The sequence below is a fragment of the Dreissena polymorpha genome, chromosome 4, assembly GCF_020536995.1.
Source record: "Dreissena polymorpha isolate Duluth1 chromosome 4, UMN_Dpol_1.0, whole genome shotgun sequence".
Classification (NCBI taxonomy): domain Eukaryota; kingdom Metazoa; phylum Mollusca; class Bivalvia; order Myida; family Dreissenidae; genus Dreissena; species Dreissena polymorpha.
Genome location: NC_068358.1, coordinates 14,650,973 through 14,672,546, shown reverse-complemented (window position 1 = coordinate 14,672,546; position 21,574 = coordinate 14,650,973). Strand labels below are relative to the sequence as shown.

Here is a 21,574-nt window from a genome sequence, read left to right as displayed (position 1 = left end):
TACCTTCTGAACAAAACTCCAGTTTAGGCAGGAAGTGTATTCCCCTAAAAGCCTGTGAGTAGTACACAGGCTTATCTGGGACAACATTTAATGGCCATGCATTAAGCTCAGTATTCCCACAACAAGGCTCCAATGTTTCTATAAAGGCACAAACCTTGCCTCATTTGGGGTAAACTGGACCATATGCATGTGACGTAAGTGTCGCTAGTTCCCAAAGTGTAATCTGGGATGGCACTCATATATGACCAGTTTTCCCACAACAAGGCTCCAATGTGCCTCTAAAGACAAAGATCTTGCTATAAGAAGCATACCAACATAATAACAACTAAATACCACATCATAAGAGCGCATCAAAACTTTGAAACCAACTACCAGGCCAAAGAATCATGAACATAAACAAAATTAGTCTAGGGGAGATAACAAGCAACTGCAACTAAAAATAACTGAATCATCAAAACACAACCCAAACAGTCCTCTGCAATAACTATCCATTCCTACCATTTTTTGCGGACTCTAGAAATAAAACAAACATAGGAAAGTAAGGCAAAGCATGTAAATCATAATTCAACTAAACTTAAAACATGGTTTGTATTTTCTTCTCTGACCGAATGGTTTAAATTTCTTGGAAATATCATTTTAATGGTTGATCACATTGTCCTTATTATAAGGAAACTGTACTTAAATACTGTTCTACACATTTTAATGTACTCAGCAGCATGTAATTTATAGTTGATTGCCTCTGTTAATTTGCTTGAGATCAGTCTTAAAAATGCAGCTTAAGTGTTTAATATGCGTTAAATCAAGGTTTTCTGTCAATCGTGTTTTGAAACGAGCTCTACAAGTATCACAGGAGTAGAAACAAACCAGATTTTAACTTCTCACATGTAACAGCCTATAACTGGTCAAGCTTGCCATACAACTTGTGAACATATAGGCCACACAGCATGGCAACACCATATAAGATGTACAATTATAATGATAAGCATTATGTTGTTATTTCAGTGGTAATGTCAGTGCATGTAAACTTACAGAACCCCTGAGAGCAAGGGGACTACTCCACTATTATTTTAAATGAACAGGCCTCGCTATAGGAAAATGAGGCTTAATGCATTTGTGTAAAGTATTGTCCCAGATAACAAATCATGGATGATACTTTTAGCCTTTCTGAATGTTCACTACTAAGAGACTTTCTTTAAACAAAAAATAAAAGCGGAAATTGTTGATTAGCCTGTATAAACATTTAATACACATGCATTAAGCCCTGTTTTCCTTGAGCACGGCTCATGTTTGTGCTTGTTACAGAATGATAAGTTGAACACGCAATATGCCAGTCTGGCATGCAATTTGTGTCAAGGTCAGAGCAGATATTGAAAAAGTACCAGGACTATGTTTAGATACATTTAGAGCTCTTTGGTTACAGAGTATGACAGTTAATGTATTGTGTTAACATGATTGAACATGCTGCTGATTTCTTCACCTTTATTCCGTTTCTTTCTACAGGCTGCATTAAAAATCAGTACAAGGTATTTAATATTCTGTTAAAACTAAAAACAGATGCTGATTACATTAAACAATTCATTTTACATTAAGCTAACTCAAAGATAAACTTGTAAAACACTATGTTAAAAATATACTTTCAATTTTATTTTTTTAAATTTGTAAGTCCCATTATGGAATTACATGCTATTCATTCTAGAACATTCAATTTGAAGTTGGCCTGAATATAGGACATGTAAAGCAGACAGCTTTATCACAAGTACTGAATGAAAACTGCTATATCTGCAATACATTTCCATTTACGTTATTGTTATTGGCCGGAACATTCCGATTTAAAGCAACTGTCTAAGACTGCAGAAATTCTGGATAACTTATGGTGAGTTAATTTTGGTCACTGTACTATCACAAAAGCAGACGGTCATGCAAATTGCATGGCAGCCAAGGGTCACTCTGTAAACTCACCAACTACGCGAATATCTCAGTTTTGTGTGTCCGAGCACATACTTTCTGTTAGAAATATTTCTGTGGGGCCAAAAGATACCACTCTACCTCTAGCATGTCCTAATTATAAGCCAAAGAAAAATCTGTATTTTCTTCTACAAAGCACTCATAGCACAGGTTGAAGTTGCAAAAAAATTAAACGAACTGTTCAGCTCAAATTGTTAAGACAATTTATTTCAAAACCTGGAAGTAATATTTAAATTGTATGATCGATTAAATTAAGATATTAACTTAACTGTTTCGAAATTAACACTTTTAATAAAAATAGATAAATCCACAAAGAGTTATTTGAACTGCTTAAGTTCAATGTATAAATATTTTAGCAACTGAAACCTCTAAGCTTAAATGTTGGAAATTCCTTCTTTTGTGCTTTTCCCCCAACAATACACATTTCATTGGTGTGCATACGTAATTAAGTCTACATTGATCAAGTTATAAAATAATAGCACTTATAAATTGTATTATAATGGATTCTTGGCAAATTAAGGTAAAATATAGGAATTTCATTTACTAAAAACGTTTAAAATGTGCAAAATTTGAGTTGATACATTTGATGTATAAGAATTACTATTTTGATTGTGACCACAGCAAGGAACTGAGATAATCATTTTGTTTCCTGGGTAGAACCAGAACTTGCTTTATGAGAGAAGTCCCCTGGTAGGAATTATATTCTTCCTATAAAAAGCGTGGACCAATTCACTCACAGGTCCCTAAGCAAAGCTTGATGAAAATTACCCATATTTATTCCCCTTTATTCTTTGAGATCTTTAAAGCGTCTTAAGAAGTTAACCACATATCAGTACCTTGTTGGTCGTCCTCGGACTCTGATATCGGCAGACTGCTCACCGAAGTGTTGTCATGCACGTGACCTTGAAGATGGTTCATTGGCTGAACTGTCCCCACTGGCATCTTCTTCAGCATCTTGTCTGAATTCTTCTCTGCAACTAACAGGATTACAAGACTTGTTGAGTACTATTTCGTTAGCTATTTACATTTTCAGATTGCATTAAACAAACTAGGCAAATATAAAAATCAGTCTCTTAGCCAACATGGGAATTATCTACTTGAGGTTTGCAGCATAAGGTGCCTTTCTTTGTGATTTCGTTATGTTGTTTGTTATATGTTAATTAACTGCCATGCACTGTAGTTAACATTTTTTGCCTATTATATAGCTTATACTTAGAGCTTAGTATATGGCTTATACTGGGATCAAAGTAAAGATCAAAGTAAAATGAACAAAATTAAATATAACAGAGTATTTTTAACAAGAAAATAAATTTGATAAAACAGACTTAAATTATAACAAGAAAATTCGTTGAATTGATATCCCCCGCCATTATACTTCTGGACACAAAAGTTTTCTGGACGGATGGACAACGCCATTGTGCATCATCCTCTTATCTATATATATATAATCATACCAAATTTCAATGAAATCTGTCAAAGCACTTCCAAGACATGGCTCCCGACACCCAAAAAAGAGTTTTATCAAGATACAAAGGGCCATAACTCAGTTATTATCCGATGGTGTACAATGTCATTTGGTGTGCATCATCCTCTTATCCATGTATATACTCATACCAAGTTTCAATGAAATCAGACAAAGCACTTCCAAGATATGGCTCCGGACACAAAAGTGCCGGACGGACGGACGGAAAGACGGACAACGCCAAAACAATATCCCTCCGCCTATGGCGGGGGATAAAAATATGTTGCTATGTATAATTGTCACCAAGTTTAGTTTTAACTAAACTGTTTTATTAACATTTCTTTATACATCTTCTTTTGAGTGTACAAGTTCTGCACTTTATTTCCCTGTGTTTTTTCTAGATTGCATACCTGACATATAATTCTGCAGGATGTTCTGACACGCCCTCTCCCAGGGTTCCTTCTGCACTGAGTCCGAGTCACTTGCCGACAAAGGGGCAGGCAATGTGGGCTGAACACTTGCCACGCTACGTACTGGACCAAACGTCTGAAAGTCCACATTGTAGGGCGGGATATTCCGAGGATTCTCAAGGTCGTCTGCTGCACTGCCATAGTTACAGTTCCTCAACTGGTCAAAGTTGTTCAGTGTGTGGATGGAGTCACGAGCGCTCGGTGTATAGGAAGCAGGTCTGTTAGGAACAGGTGGTGGCATCGGTGATGGAGGAGTTTTTCGCCGATTGTTAACATTTTCAACAAGGTTCTCGGCTTTGTATTTGTGCTTGTCATCTTTCAATAGATTCAGGTAGACGTCTGGAGTGTCATGCGCTACACCTCCCGTGCTGTTTTGGCGGTGTCGTCGCTTTCTTCGCTGCCACATCACACGTGCAAACACTAATATGAGGACTATGATTATTAGCCCACAGATGACACCTGCAATGACAATCAATGATTGTGATGGGAAAATATTAATATAATTCATCAAATAGTTAATATCCAATATGTATTCTATTATGCAAAATTGTACATTTGGCTGTAAAGAAAAGCACACAATTCAATTTGATTTTACCATATATTTGTACACAATAATACGAAATAATGTGCTGTTGAGAACATCATAGTGACCCATATTTACATGCATGATTGTTTAATTAACTGACTGGAACAAGTTCTGACAAGCTATTTTATAGTCGATTTTGACCTTTGAGCCTGTAAATGTAACCTTGACCTTTGAAGCAGAAAAACAAGAATTTCACAGGACACACCCTTTCCAAATGGTAGTCAAGTTATTTGCAAATTGCCAGCTGCATGACAAAGTTAAAGTCAGTACAATCTGTTTAAAATAACAGAGGAAAACATGGATTAATACGGTACAGGAACAGTAAATTCCTTTTCATATGGTTTTGATTTGTGTAACCCTTTAAGGAGAAATTCCATTACCCCTTTTCTTGGTTCAAGTGATAAATAACTCGAGTGAAGTTCACAATAGTAAGTTTGTAAAGTAAATTTGCATCTCAAAATGAGACAATCAGCTGCAAAGGAGAAATTACACTTCAGTGACTACAAGACCAACTATTCGGTGCACATTACATACCAACTATAATGTAGATTTCAACTATTCTGTGCCCATTACATTTCAACTATAATGCAGATTACATACAAATTATAATGTAGATTATATACAAACTGTAATGTAGATTACATACCAACTATAATGTAGATTACATACCAACTATAATGTAGATTACATACCAACTATAATGTAGATTACATACCAACTATAATGTAGATTACATACCAACTGTAATGTAGATTACATACCAACTATAATGTAGATTACATACCAACTATAATGTAGATCTCATCGGACATGATTCCCGCAGCGTTGGACGTGACCACGGGCAGGACTACATCCTGGCACTTGTCACCCTGGTATGAGAGCGTGCAGTTACAAGTGTACAAAGTTCCCTCCTGCAGGCATATCCCATCATTCTCACACGGGTTAGACAAACACACGTCCTGTAAGGTCTCACAGCGTGGGCCTGTAACACAAGCATAGTAAAACAGAGACTTTGAATGGGGCATAATCACAATGTGCCCAATCAGAATAACATAAAAATACTCAATCAATTATTTATCCAATAAAATGCATGCTCAAAATTCTTCAAAATGATAACATTAAAATATCATTTTAATAAGTTTAACACAAGTTTATGTTCAGTTGCTTCAAATGGTATGACAATACAAGCAATCGTGGTCAAAATAAAACTTGGTCCCAAACGTGAATAATTTGTTTTGTCAGCAATGTTGAAAGGCAAATAGCTAAAAACATGAGTGGATTACTGGGAATGTATAAAAGTGTCTTATGCACAAATACATAGTGATGACAAATTTTAAGTTTCAATTTAGTCACTTAAGAAGAAAAGAAGAAATTCATTCCAAAACCTTTTTGAGAGAACATGACATCTTGACCGAAAGAGTGAGTCCTTTCTCAACCTTCCCTTCAGAATTATAACAACATGTCACAACTCTGGCTACCCACCACTATATCCAGGCAGGCAGCGGCAGGTGTAGGAAGTAGGTCCCTCGATGCAGGTGCCCCCATGCAGACACGGCAGGGAACGACAGTACTTGCCATACTCACACCGTCTCCCCAGGTAACCAGGCTGACATGTGCAGATGAAGTCATTGGGGACACCCTTCAAATTCTGGCAAACACCTGGAATTATCAGAACAATTTGATAAAACTCAATTCTGGAAACAAATCTTTCAAACTTTACCAGCAATATAAAACAAATCATCATTTCAATTCCTGTGTACCGTTGTTGAGACAGGGCATCTTGAGGCAAGGTTCCTTGTCAATCTCACAGCGCTGGCCTGAGAAGCGGTCTCCACACCGACAGATGTACGAGGTACCCGCTGACTCACACTTGCCACCGTTCATACACGGAAAACTGCTGCAGACATCTGCAGGAAAGACACAAATAGGGAACATGTGCATATATATATTTTTTATTTCATGATTACTGGGTAAATAAGAATGATTCCTATATTGTTGTGGTTATTATATATGAAAAATTACAAATCTCTGTATATGGTTATTTTACAAGAATAATTTAATAATTTGAAACTCTTCCTAGATAAAAGCTTTATTTTGTCACACAAAAATATGTTGCACTAAACACTTATTTGATTAAAGTCCAATGCCTTAAAATGACTTTTTTACTCTTTAAACTCTTTAATATCTGTAATTCATACAATACTTAACGCAGCCTCATATTATACAATTCCATGCCACTTACTGTCCCCAAGCAGAGCAAACTCAGAATCCCTACAGGAGAACTCCACTTGTTCAAATTGCTGAGAAAGCGCAACGGCGTTGCTACCGGAAACAGGCAGACGAACGTTATGAATCCGAATATCTTCGATGCAGCCCCGGAAACCTTTGCGTACATCAATATACCCATTGGAGTAGGTCTCGACCTCCGCACCAAAGTACACATCGCTATTGTCCAGATTCAAGACATCATTCTTGCCAGGGGCGGTTGTAATGGCTGAGTACTGTCCATCGAGGAACACTTCCGCTGAGTTGCCATAGCGCTCCACCATGATGGTGTGCCACTTGCCGTCACTGATGTGGTTCGGCAGAAGTACGAGCCCCTCACCGCTGCCACAGTCAAACCGGTACTGGACCATGCCATTCTTCAGCTGGGAACATACAACAAAATCAGGTAACAAGAGGGCCATGATGGCCCTGTATTGCTCCACTGTATTTTTATGCGAAAAAAGCGTGCAATGCCCATGGGTTGAAATGTACTACGGTGTTAACTAAACAGACTAAAAAGCCCGGGAATTGTCGCACAGGTCCTTTGCTTATAAGGTAGGTACATTTATCTCTCCAAAAGATTTTGTCGTTCTTTCTATTTCTATTTCACATATTTTTAGATGCTGAAGATCAAATCTACGCATGTTCTACAAGATTAATGAAAGTTCCTTCATTCAATCATGAATCTTTTTCCAAAATTCCAAAAAGTGTTTGTAGGTTTCAAAGTTTCTGTTATTAATATAGTTCATGACATATGCAAAATACCCTGTGGCCATGTTTTGTGACGAATCAAAGTTTCTTGAACATCTTTTTAATGGGAGCCTTCAAGGGATAAATTTGGCCCCAGGGGCATAATTTGAACAAACTTGGTAGAGAACTATAAGATGTCACTACATACCAAATTTGGTAACCCTAGGCCCAATGGTTATGGACAGGAATATTTTTGAAGTTTGCACAAAAGAGGCTTTATATAAGCATATGTTCAGTTTTGTGACCCCCGGGGCAGGGTAAAATTTGTGCCCAGGAGAATAATTTGAACAAATTTGGTAGAGGACTATTAGATGTCACTTCATACCAAATTTAGTAGCCCTAGGCTCTATAATTATGAACAAGAAGATTTTAAAAGTTTGCACAAAATAGGCCTTATTTAAGCATATGTTCATTTTTGTGACCCCCAGGGGCAGGGTCAAATTTGACCCCAGGGGCATAATTTGAAAAAACTTGGTAGAGAACTTTAAGATTTTAATACATACAAAATTTGGTAGAAATAGGCCCAATGGTTATGGACAAGTTGATTTTTAAAGTTAGCCCAAAATAGGCCCAATATAAGCATATGTTCAATTTTGTGACCCCTGGGGAACAGTCACATTTGATCCCAGGGGCTTAATTTGAACAAACTTGGTAGAGGACTATAAGATGTCACTACATACCAAATTTGGTAGCCCTATGCCATACGGTTATGGACAAAAAGATTTTTAAAGTTTGCACAAAATAGGCCTTATTTTAGCATATGTTCATTTTTGTGACCCCCGGGGCAGGGTCAAATTTTACCCCAAGGGCATAATTTGAACAAACTAAGTAGAGAACTATTAGATGTCACCACATACCGAATTTGGTAGCCCTAGGCCCTACGGTTATGGACAAGAAGATTTTAAAGTTTGCACAAAATAGGATTTATATAAGCATATGTTCATTTTTGTGACCCCCGGGGCAGGGTCAAATGTGACCCCAGGGGCATAATTTGAACAAACAAAGTAGAGAACTATTAAATGTCACTACATATCAAATTTGGTAGCACTAGGCCCAATGGTTATGGACAGAAAGATTTTTAAAGTTTGCACAAAATAGGCTTTATATAAGCATATGTTCAATTTATTGAGTTTATTTATTTGACCCCAGGGGCATAATTTGAACAAATTTGAAAGAGGTTCACCCCAGGAACATTTGTGAGAAGTTTTATCAGAATTGGACTTGTAGTTTAGGAGAAGAAGATGTTTAAAGAAAAAGTTAATGCACGCACGCACGACGGACACAGGACCATGACATAAGCCCCGCTGGCCTCTGGACAGTGGAGCTAAAAATTGAGCCTTATTTTGCGAAAACTAGGCTCAATGCTTGTGCATTAAGTGTAGTCCCAAATTAGCCTGTTCAGTGTGGCTAATCAAGGCCACCACTTTTGGTTTTTATATTAAATTTTTGTTAAAGACAGTCTCTTGCCTGGAAAGTGGCATCCCTGATTATCCTGTGCGGACTTCACAGGCAAATCTGGGACGAGAGTTTAAGCACATGCATTAAGCCCAGTTTTTTTTGGAGAGATGCTCAAATCATGCACATTATAATCTAAAATTCGCAACACTTTTAAAGAAGTCTTCAAGTTGTCATTCACGATTGCACTTTGGTAATAAAGGAAGTTAATTTATTGAATCTTTAGTCAGATTTCTCACACATCCATGGATTATAATAAGCTAATTGCACATGTACCTCGAGAATGCTGTAGTCAACACGTCCCTTGGCAAACATGAGGCAGGAGGTCTCTTTGATTGTCTTGATTCTCAAAGAGAGGCTGAGTCGCTCCTCAATCTTGTTGTGCAGCGTCCACTTGGCGTAGCTAGAACCCGTGAAGGTGATAGGAGAGTCTCCTGAAACAGAAACACAACATTATACAAGGGATATGGTCAAAACACGGACACAACATAATACAAGGAAGATAGTCAGTGTCAAGTTTTTACTTATGCAGAACTTAAGCCTTTATTTTCTTGTGGCTTACAGAACCCAACATTGGTCCAAAATGTTAAAAAGGCAAATAACTCAAGAATGTGTGGATCACGTATTACTTGAAGTAAAAAAAAAACGTGTTGTGCTCATCTAAACCTTGTGGTGATGAAATATTTTAAGTTTTGATTGAATCGCTTGAAAATTTGGAGGTAGTTTTCTCCCCAAAAATATGCTGAAATAATTTGCTGAAAATAAAAACATACTCAAATATACCTGTCTGTTTTTTAATAATGCTTTTTCCTCCCATGCACTTTTCACACAAAATACAATTACTTGGCTATATAAGATGCACCCTTGTAACAGCTGGTATTGTAAAACTCACCTTTTTTACACTTGATGTTATTACATTCACAGTTGTTAAAGTTAATTGTATCACACTAACCTTTGTTACAGTTGATGTTATCACACTTGTTATCGAGGTCCTTTTCACAATGTCGCCCGGTCTGACCCGGCGGGCACATACACTGGTACCCTCGCTCCACATCCGGGACACACACCTTGTACTCGGGACATGGCGCCTCTGAGCAGCTACGTGGGTTGGGCAGGCAGTTGTCACCTGGAATGGACAATAGAGGTTTATGAATGTGATTGCCTTTGTTTCTTATTTGGTGATCTGAGATGAATAATCTTGTTGATCGGTGAATGGGGCCAAAGTCATTTGAAATATGAAATTAAGAGCCTAAGTACAAAAAAAAATTTAATTACATTTTAGTCTTAAAAATCTGAAATGTTTGTATGAAGGTTGAATTACCCAAGTTGTTAATTGAATTTGAAAACATGATAAATATATGTATTTCAAACAAAAGATAAGTAAAGTGTGCAGTGAATTGTTTAAATCATATCTGAAAGTTTTTGATGCCTTCTTTCAACCAATCATTAACCCTTTTCGGCTCAGAAGCAAAGTGAAAATGTACCCAGCATAAACCAGAAAAGTCCGCGAGTAACTAAAAGTCTGTTCTGGTTTTATGCTGTTTGCTGCTCATCTGTAACTTAAACTTGAAAATGAAGGCTTTAAATATTGAATCTAGCAAGAAAAGTCTTCTATTTTTTGTGATTTTCCAAAGGAATACAATTGCGTCAAACTGCTTATCTGCGTGGTAAAGCGCTAAAATACTCATTGCAATTGGTAACGTTAGTCAACCAATGACTAGATGCTTATTGCACTTGTTAACCTACCTACGTTGCCGTTGGGGCACTGACACTCGTATGTGTACTTGTGCTTGGCAGATACAAAGCTCCCCCCATCCAGGAACACCGGCACCAGACTGTCCTTGTCAAACTCCACAAGTCCCACACATTCCCCGTCCTTACACAGATCCTTGCTGCAAGTATCAGAAAATACACTCACAACCTTCACGCCCAAAGTAGTCTCGATTTCGTCTTCCATTTTCATGACCTTCCGTTTCAGTCTGTCTCTCGGTAGATACTCACTTCCCTTGTAAACAGCAAACAACACATCTAGGTTCTTATCGCCAGTGTTACGACGTTTTCTTGCTGACTTGTTGATGGAGCTCTGGGAGTTCTGAATACTGATTATCATGACGTCAGTTATTCTTACATTCAGGTCATCCTTCACCACTCGGATAAAGTCGGCCTTGTGGATTTTCACAAACTCTCGAGGTTCCATATTATCAAACTGTATGGTGACAGCATTCTCTATCATTTGCTCGGTGATTGTGGTAACATCTACGTTAACAATACCAAATGTGGTGTACTTCCCATCTGTGACACTAACATTGACGCTGTATCTACCAGAGTCCAAACCAGCAAACGCAATCACGCGCCCATCTTTCTTGTCGATATCAAACATGTTACGATGCACAGAAGATACCGTATAAGAGAGAGTATCAAACTTGTCCCCATCCACAGCTTTCAGTGTACCAATCACACCTCCTGGGAATTCATCTAGATATGAGCTAATGGACACATCCAGATTAGAAACCACAGGGGCTTGGGTGCTTTCTTCAATAACCTCCACATCGACGTTCACGTCAGAAAACATGGCAGGGGTGCCGCGGTCAAATACCCGCACCTTAAGGTGATATATGGCAGTGATCTTGCGGTTCAACTCGCCAGCAATACACAGATTTCCCTCCGCATCGACCTTGAATTTCTCATCCTTGTGACCTATGAGGTCAAAGGTGAAGGGCGCACCGTTGGGGTCGAGGTCATCATCTGTGACCTCAAATTTCAGGATGCATGTGGTAAGCTTCCTGTCCTCCTAGAAAATTAAAATACATTCAAGAATATCTTCAAAGATCTGATTGCATGTTATCACTTCAGATCATTTCAGAATTGATCATACAAAATTGTGAAAATTCAGTTAAACTAAAGGATATCACAATTTTAAAAAGCAATACTTGGATAATTCAACACTTGTGGAAAATATGAACATTATTATTACAATGTCATTGTTTAGGTGTGTGGTTTTTGTACCTTTATTAACTAACAAATTTAATAAGCTAATGCAGCGAGAGTAAAAATGAAACATGCAAAAAAACTATCATAATAAACCATGTTCTATTTTACAGTAACATACACATCAAAAGCAATATTAATGCTTCAGCCAAACAACAGATAGACACTTTAGAAAACACAAAACGCATGACAGTTCAGCTTCAAAAATTCAAGCTTGAACACAAAGAATATACTGATTTCAAATAAAACTGCTTGTTGTGTAACAGTTTTATATAAATGATCCTTTATTAAATTAGGTTTCATGCAATAAATACAAGACAAGTGGTTGGCTTTTTAAATGATCCATTCAAAAAATATCTAATTTCATATAAATTTAAAGAAATACAAACACCCTTTATTATGCACTTTTGTAAAATCAGCTTTATACAAAAAAATAGTGAGAACAAAACTTGTCAAATATTTTTATTAAATTAAACTGTCATTATAAATTATTATTATTTTTAATTTCATTATGTTTAGTCAACATTTCTAGTGATAATTAGGCCAGTTACAAGCATTTAAGAGTTATTTTTTCTTTGATATGTTTTTAAGCTGCAATATCATTCCATAAATTAATTTCGAACTAAACTCATCAAAAACTTCCACTCTTTTTCACTTTACTCAATTATTTTCAACATAATTTTTGAATGAACAAAAAGCTTATGTGTACAAAAAGTTATACATGTTATATCAGGTCAAGATGTGTACAGCATCTAAAGAAGAAAAGTTGATAACCCATATAATTTTGCACTGATAAAATTAGATCTAATTTAAAGGTGCAAATGTAAAAAAAATATATCATACAATTCCATGCTAAGTCAAAAGCAAAATAATTGTAAATCATACTTGGTTTTATTAAAGTATTTGCATACAACATCATGCTTGTCAAGATTGTTATAAATTTAAAATATAAAATGAAGTTCATTCCATTCAGTTACTTACAGGAACATCGTTCATCTAGGATGACAAAAAAAGTAGTTTTTAATCAATAACTTAAAACAAACTAATATCATCTTAAAAAATTGCTGTTTAAACAAAGATTTATAATATGTATAAAAAATTTATAACACAAAAAGTTTGAACAACAATTTGTTACTAAAAAAGACATAAAACAGGTTTACCTATAACTTTATTTATAATTTCTTTTCTTCTTACTTGCAATTTAATTTGTAACATTATCATTCATTGCTAAACAAAAGACTAACTCTTTTTCATTTTTAGCATAGGTGCGTTTACGCACCTATGCTTATGGTATATACCACATTTCAAAAATCCACATCGCTCGGTTACCCACTATGAAGCCTTACCTGATCAAAAATCAGACGAAAATATCTATTAAATTTAGTATATGGTCATTCTTACAAAACAAATTTGGAAACGTTTTTCTAACGTTTTCTTCCAAGAATATTGCTGACACCGTTTTTAGTGAATTTTTCTAAGACCGTTTTATGTCAAAAAATCTTCTTATAACCTAAAACAAATTTCGTTCGTAAAACAATTCTATCTGCACTATAAATCTCAATCTCCTACGCAGTGGCCTCCCTTATACTAGAAGTTACTGACCGGGCGAAGCAAGGGAAGTAACTGCTTTGAGGAGTTTCTATAAAAATCTGCATTCAGAAATCTGTATTCAGAACTCAATCTGTTGTGCACGTCTGCATCTAACGCTTACCACAAGTTTTACGACAAATTCTTGACGCAGACGAATAGGGTAGCGTCTATTTTCATTTGTGAAAAGATACAGATCTGTCCGTGCTTAAATTTTGAAAGGCTTGGGTAATTATTTTTCATAAGCGTTTCAAACACTGATGTAAATGGAAAGATTATCTATTTAAATAGTCGGTAATTGTTTGAAATTATTGATTTGAGAAATTCGCGGATGGCGATATCGAACTACATTATACCACGTGACGCCATTCTTCCCTGTATCTTGCACCTATGCTTTTAACGCCATCGGCGCTCTCGTTCTTTTATAGTGGTGTTGTTTGCAAATCTCTACACTTCTCAAGAATAGAAGGCCTGCCCAATATAGACTGCTTACCTGCACAAGCAAGGTATAATTCTCTTGGGAGAAAGTCGGTGCACAGTCATTGGCATCTAGAATCACCATGGTGACCAATGTGTCCGTGCTCATGTGGTAGTTGGTTGCACGAACTTGCAGCGTGTACATGTCAACCTGGCAAGGATAGACATTATTTTACAAATATTTGAGCTGTGCTATGTGTGTTAAGAGTCATCGCAGGTTAATCAGTGCAGTACATTCATTGCAGGACATTTTTGTGTTTAAAGGAAGTCTCTTCTAAACAAAAATCCTGTTTAGGCCGAAAGTGTCGTCCCTGATAAGCCTGCGCTGACTGTACAGCCTACTCTGAGAGGCAATCTTTAGCACCTACATAAAGCCCCATATTTCAAAAGCGCGGCTCATATTAATTTTATTTAACATTCCATCAGAAATAAAGAATCAAACAAGGGCTGTTTGTAAAACATGCATGCCCCATATGGGCTGTCAGTTGTAGTGGCAGCCATTGTGTGAATACGTTTTTTGTCACTGTAACCTTGACTTTTGACCTAGTGACCTGAAAATCAATAGGGGTCATCTGCCAGTCATGATCAATGTACTGTACCTATTTAGTGTCATGATCTTTGGCCTAAATATTCTTGAGTTATCATCAGGAAACCATTTAACTGTTGTGAGTCACTGTGACCTTGACCTTTGACTTAGTGACCTGAAAATTAATAGGGGTCATCTGACACTCATGATCAATGTACCTATGAAGTTTCATGATCCTAGGCCTTAGCATTCTTGAATTATTATCCGGAAACCATTTTACTATTTTGAGTCACTGTGACATTGACCTTTGACATAGTGACCTGAAAATCAATAGGGGTCATCTGCCAGTCATTATCAATGTACCTATGAAGTTATGTGATCCTAGGCGTAAGCATTCTTGCGTTATCATCAGGAAACCATTTTACTATTTCTAGTCACTGTGACCTTGACCTTTGACCTAGTGACCTGAAAATTAATAGGGGTCATCTGACAGTTATGATCAATGTACCTATGAAGTTTCATGATCCTAGACGTAAGCATTCTTGAATTTTTATCCGGAAACGATTCTACTATTTCGAGTCACTGTGACCTTTACCTTTGACCTAGTGACCTGAAAATCAATAGGGGTAACCTGCCAGTCATTAAAAATGTACCTATGAAGTTTCATGATCCTAGACGTAAGCATTCCTGAGTTATCATCTGGAAACCATTTTACTATTTCAAGTCACTGTGACCTTGACCTTTGACCTAGTGACCTGAAAATCAATAGGGGTCATCTGCCAGTCATGATCAATGTACCTATGAAGTTTCATGATCCTAGGCCTTAGCATTCTGGAGTTATCAGGAAACCATTTTACTATTTAGAGCCACTGTGACCTTGACCTTTGACCTAGTGACCTGAAAATCAATAGGGGTCATCTGCCAGTCATGATCAATGTGCCTATGAAGTTTCATGATCCTAGGCCTAAGCGTTTTTGAGTTATCATCTGGAAACCATCTGGTTGACGGACGGACCGACGGACGGACCGACCGACGGACCTACCGACGGACCGACCGACATATGCAAAACAATATACCCCCTCTTCTTCGAAGGGGGGCATAATAAAGGTACCAGGAAAGTAAAAACCCTTACAAAATTGAGAAGCAGAAGTCAGGCTTAAAAGGAATAAGAGTATTTTTTTCCTTTTATAGTTTCACATAAAATCCAGGTGAACAAGATACATACATCTTCCCTGTCAAGGCGGTTCCTCACAATGAGGTATCCCTCAGTCCGGTGCACATCAAACATGTGCAGGCTGTCCCCAGCAATGATGCTGTAGTTGACAACCTTGTTGGCTGGGTCACTGTCAAGGTCAGCTGTGGATAGCTGTGGAAAACATAAATTGTGTAGTGTATGTAATTGTGTGTAGGTTGTTCAATGATTAAGTCCAAAACAACTTTGGTTCTCTTTGAAGTAATAATAATTTTCTTTGTGAAAAAATAGTGATGCTTGCAAATTTTCAGTTTGAATTTCAAAAATTAAATCCTCTGGTATGCAAATTGTAATGTACACTTGTTAATTAAAACTAGCTCTAGATCACAAACACATGTTCAATATGATTTCCACAATCTAGCCCCACACACCTGTAAAAGTCTAGCCCCGCCCACCTGTAGAAATCTAGCCCATCCCACCCATAGAAGTCTAGTCCCTCCAACTTTAAGAAGTCAAGCCCCTCCCACCTGTAGAAGTCTAGCCCCTACCACCTTTAAAGTCTAGCCCCTCATACCTGTAAAAGTCTAGCCCCTCCGACCTGTAGAAATCTTGCCCCCACACCTGTAGAAGTCTATCCCCTACCACCTGTAGAAGTCTAGCCCTCACACCTCTAGAAGTCTAGCACCTCCCACCTGTATAAATATAGCCTCTTGCACATGTAGAAGTCTAGCCCCTCCCATCTGTAGAAGTCAAGCCACTCCTACCTGTAGAAGGCTAGCCTCTCCCACATGTAGAAGTCTTGCCCCCTGCACCTGTAGAAGTCAAGCCCCTCCCACCTGTATAAGTCTAGCCTCTCCCACCTGTTGAAGTTTTGCCCCTCGCACCTGTAGAAGTCTAGCACCTCCCACCTGTATAAGTCTAGCCATCCCATCTGCAGAAATCTAGCACCCACACCTGAAGAAGTCAAGCCCCTACCACCTGTAGAAGACTAGCCCCTCACATCTCTAGAAGTCAAGCCCCTCCCACCTGTATAAGTCAAGCCCCTACCACCTGTAGAAGACTAGCCCCTCACATCTCTAGAAGTCAAGCCCCTCCCACCTGTATAAGTCTAGCCCCTTCCACATGTAGAAGTCCAGCCCCTCCCTTCTGGAGAATTCAAGCCCCTCCCACCTGTAGAAGTCAAGCCCCTCCCACCTGTAGAAGTCTAGCCTCTCCCACCTGTAGAAATCTTGCCCCCTGCACCTGTAGAAGTCTAGCCACTTCCACCTGTAGAAGTCTAGCCCATCCCACCTGTAGAAGTCTAGCCCCTCCCACCTGTAGAAGTCTAGCCCCTCCCACCTGAAGAAGTCTAACCCTCCCATCTGTAGAAGTCTAGCCCCTCTCACCTGTAAAACGCGAGTCCCGATAGCTGCATCCTCCCGGACCTGCCCTGTGTAGTGTTTCTGCATGAACACAGGGGCATTGTCATTAACATCGGTCACGTTGATCTGCACGTAGGCCGTGTTGCTGAGTGGAATGTCGCCATGGTCCTGGGCCCGAATTGTGAGCACATAGCCAGGGACGGACTCATGGTCCAGGTATCCAGCGGTACGGATCACGCCTGTAAAGTTTTAGAAAAATATAGTTGTTTTAATGCTTCCTCATCAAATATTGAAAGATAATCTGGAATTAACTACTTACACAATGTCTTGGATTCCCGTTGTTAAATATGAAACCTGAATAGAATAAAATAAATTGAAAAAATGTTTTCAGTGTGGTAACATAATCATCCATGGAAATGGTGAATATTGAGAGTATTTGTTTTTTGCTCTTTTACATTACAATCTGTTTGTTTGTGGATATGGTTGCCATCTGGTTATCAGTTTCTGGGTTTGATCCACATTCTAAAAAGTTTCCAACAACTCATAAGACCCCAAGTACTGGTTCTTAACGGAAACTGACTCGAGAATGTCTCAAATAGCTTATGTTTAATCACAATCCAGCTAAACAAATGAATAGGTTCTAACAAATGACTGGAAAACAGATAAGCCTAGCCCTGGGAAAAAGGGGTTAACCCTTTCAGTGCGGGAACCGAATTTAAAAGGCCTTTGCAAACAGTTTAGATCCAGATGAGACGCCACAGAACGTGGCGTCTCATCAGGATCCAAACTGTTTGCTATTCTGATAGTATTCTTTGAAAAAAAATCGAAGAAAATGCTAATTTTAGAAATTCAGCAGAAGACATTTTAGCAGACGACAAATTTCCCAGCATGCAAAGGGTTAAATGAATATGCATAATGTGACCTCCCAGATTAGCCTGAGCAGACTTATTAGGGAAGATACTTTCCGCCTTCGTGGTATGTTTTGTTTAAAGGAAGTCATAAGCAAACATCCAGTATAAGCGTAAAGTTTTGTTCATGATAAGCCTGAGTGGACTGCACAGGCTAATCTGGGAGGACACTTAATGCACATGCATTAAGCCCTGATTTTCTAAAGTGAGGCTCAGAAACCAACCTGTGTCAGGCTCCACTGTGAACTTATCCTTGTCGTTTCCTGCCTGTATGAAGTAGGCAATCTTGGCATTGAGACCAATGTCTCTACTCGTGGCTCGTACCGTGGTCACGTACTGACCGATGACCGCGTCCTCAGGCACAGATGACCAGTACGTGGTCTGCTCAAACTCAGGTGGATTATCGTTGATGTCGGTCACTGTGATGTCTATGTCCATCTCACTTGTAAGTTGAGGGGTGCCCTACAAATACAGAAACAGGGTCTCACAACACTACTTTGCTGTGTATAGAAAACCAGGCTAGTCTATAACTTCATAGATTGTGATCATTATTGATAATTAGTTATGGTATAACTATTAAAAAGCTATAAATTGCATAAGAAAATTGCATGAGAAAATACTTAATTATGAGCATCTTAAATTAAACTGAATTAAACGCATTTCTGATTTTTTTTTCTTCTTTACAATGTATTAGAAAAACACCACTATAAATAAATACCAATCTGCAACCTAAATCAGTGATGACTTGTCAGTGGCCCTGACCTGTAAGGTGTAGGCGGGCATTCTCTCTTACTGGACATACCTTATCAGTGGCCCTGACCCTTAAGGGGTATGCAGGCATTCTGTCTCACTGGAATACCTTGTCATTGGCCCTGACCCGTAAGGTGTATGCAGGCATTCTCCCTCACTGGACATACCTTGTCACAGCAGCTCTGACCCATAAGGTGTATGCAGGCATTCTCTCTCACTGGACATACCTTGTCAGCGGCTCTGACCCATAAGGTGTATGCAGGCATTCTCTCTCACTGGACATACCTTGTCAGTGGCCCTGACCCATAAGGTGTATGCAGGCATTCTCTCTCACTGGACATACCTTGTCAGCGGCTCTGACCCATAAGGTGTATGCAGGCATTCTCTCTCACTGGAATACCTTGTCAGTGGCCCTGACCTGTAAGGTGAATGCAGGCAATCTCTCTAGCTGAACTTACCTTTTCAGAAGCCTTGACCCGTAAGGTGAAAGCAGGCATTCTCTCTCATTGGGCATACCTTGTCAGTGGCCCTGACAGCTAAGGTGTATGCAAGCATTCTCACTCAGTGGGCATACCTTGTCAGTGGCCCTGACTTGTAAGGTGTATGCGGGCATTCTCTCGTACTGGACATACCTTGTCAGTGGCCCTGACCTGTAAGGTGTATGCAGGCATTCTCTCTCACTGGACATACCTTGTCAGTGGCCCTGACCTGTAAGGTGTATGCGGGCATACTCTCACTGGACATACCTTGTCAGCGGCCCTGACCCGTAAGATGTATGCGGGCATTTTCTCTCACTGGACGTACATTGACATTGGCCCTGACCCGTAAGGTGTATGCGTGCATTCTCTCTTACTGGACATACCTTGTCAGTGGCCCTGACCCTTAAGGTGTATGCGGGCATTCTCTCTCAGTGGACATACCTTGTCAGTGGCCCTGACCCGTAAGTTGTATGCGAGCATTCTCTCTCCTTTGACTAGCATTGTCCGCGGCCCTGACCAGTAAGGTGTATGCAGTCATTCTCTCTCACTGGACATACCTTGTCAGTTGCCCTGACCCGTAAGGTGTATCCGGGCATTCTCTCTCGGTCAAGAGGCTTGGACAGCTGGATCAGTCCACTCTTGGAGTCCATCTTGAAAGTCTCGCCAGGGTTGGATATCAATGAGTACACTATCTGGCGGTAGTTACCTAAACATACATAATAACAATAACACAATCCATTACACTGGCATTAATTTATGATTTGATAAATATATATTTTAAGTTCAACTTAAAAGAAAAATGTTGAATGTTCATCACAACACATTTTAATTCATCTTTACAACCTTACAACTTTCTTTAAAACCATTGAGAAACTGTATTTAAAAGTTTTTAACTTTACTATTTGACAGTAACTTTTAATAAAAAAAAAATCCCATTTGCAAGCTTGATATATACAAAGTGTAATCAAGTTAGATAAAGCTTGATATATACAAAGTGTAATCAAGTTAGATAAGTCAATGCAAAACAAAGTTATTGACCCCAAGCCACCTATTTAATGTCCCCCAGCATTCATACCCTTATCTAATAAACAGGATTTCAAATTAGTTAAAACCTGGTTAAACAACAATGTTTAGCTATGAGGTCCTACCAAGATCAGCATCCGAAGCTGATACACGATACACAAGGGTGTTGACTGGTGCTCCCTCACTGATACTGACTGGCTGTTCTAGGGTCTCAAACACTGGGCTGTTGTCGTTGACATCGCGTATCATCAGGTGTACCTCCATGACACAGAACTTGCCCCCGATGTCCACCGCCCTCACCTCCATGTAATAGCGGTCCACTCGCTCTCGGTCTAAAGACACGGCTGCTGTCAGGATACCTGTAAGGGAGATCACTATGATCGTGTGCAAGGGAGACAATTCTAATGTATTAGCTGTGTTCTGGAAAAACTGGGCTTAATGCATGTAAGTAAAGTGTCGTCCCAGATGGACATTATCTGATTCACAGTATTTTTCGTTTAAGTCCCTTCTTAGCTTAAATATCTTTAAGGCTGAAAGTGTCGCTCATGATTACCTTGTGCGGACTGCACAGGCTTATCTGTGACGACACTTAAGGCAAGTGCATTAAGCCCAGTTTTCTATAATGCACCTCACATTAATTCTTCACCAGAAGTGTTTTAATATAATTAACAACAAACTGTTGAATTCTTATTTGAAACTTCAATTATCATCTGCAATACTTTCATATTGTTAGAATGTTTTCTCTTTGATTTGTTGCATTATTTGAAAATACTGTAAACAAAAAAATCTTCAACTTCATTACTTTATAATTCTTTAATATATCAGAGAAACACTTTGAATTTCCTACCAGAGTTAGGTTCCATGTAGAAATCCTTGGCGCCGTCTCCTGTAAGTTCGTATCTCAAGGAACCGTATTCATCTGCGTCCGTGGCCTTGAGGCTTGCAATGACCCAGCTTGGGGTCACATCTTCACTGACCACAGCTGTGTACACGGGCTGAATTGGGCAACAAAGTGGGGCATAAGAGTGGGCAACAAAGTGGGACGTATTAGAGTGGGCAACAAAGTGGGAATTATTAGAGTGGGAAACAATGTGGGGGACATATTAGAGTGGGCAACATTTCGGACATATTAGATTGGGCAACAAAGTGGGGCGTATAAGAGTGGGCAACAAAGTGGGACATATGAGAGTGGGCAACAAAGTGGGCCATATTAGAGCAGGCAACAATATGGGGGGGACTACTAGAGTGGGCAACAAAATCGGCCATATTAGAAAGGGCAACAAATTGGGCCATATAAGAGTGGACTTCATAGTGGGACGTATTATAGTGG

At 38.8% G+C, this 21,574-nt stretch overlaps 1 protein-coding gene across 4 annotated transcripts in view; it reads right to left on the bottom strand.

Moving 5' to 3' along the window:
- Positions 1–21,574, bottom strand: part of LOC127877845 (protocadherin Fat 1-like) — a 173,417-nt gene that overhangs the window by 5,542 nt on the left and 146,301 nt on the right. For 2 of the 4 annotated variants that reach the window (XM_052424130.1, XM_052424133.1), the window contains 18 exons: positions 21,092–21,239; positions 20,370–20,603; positions 19,779–19,927; positions 18,217–18,454; positions 17,109–17,323; positions 15,757–15,897; positions 14,022–14,156; positions 12,923–12,937; positions 10,700–11,744; positions 9,906–10,079; positions 9,230–9,387; positions 6,726–7,131; positions 6,244–6,390; positions 5,966–6,142; positions 5,268–5,465; positions 3,838–4,356; positions 2,802–2,942; positions 499–513 (listed from right to left, as the gene is read on the bottom strand). In XM_052424130.1, coding sequence (XP_052280090.1) covers positions 499–513; positions 2,802–2,942; positions 3,838–4,356; positions 5,268–5,465; positions 5,966–6,142; positions 6,244–6,390; positions 6,726–7,131; positions 9,230–9,387; positions 9,906–10,079; positions 10,700–11,744; positions 12,923–12,937; positions 14,022–14,156; positions 15,757–15,897; positions 17,109–17,323; positions 18,217–18,454; positions 19,779–19,927; positions 20,370–20,603; positions 21,092–21,239 — 4,255 coding nt within the window. The remainder of the gene's footprint in view (positions 1–498; positions 514–2,801; positions 2,943–3,837; positions 4,357–5,267; positions 5,466–5,965; positions 6,143–6,243; positions 6,391–6,725; positions 7,132–9,229; positions 9,388–9,905; positions 10,080–10,699; positions 11,745–12,922; positions 12,938–14,021; positions 14,157–15,756; positions 15,898–17,108; positions 17,324–18,216; positions 18,455–19,778; positions 19,928–20,369; positions 20,604–21,091; positions 21,240–21,574) is intronic. The other 2 variants (XM_052424131.1, XM_052424132.1) reach the window with 2 other exon arrangements.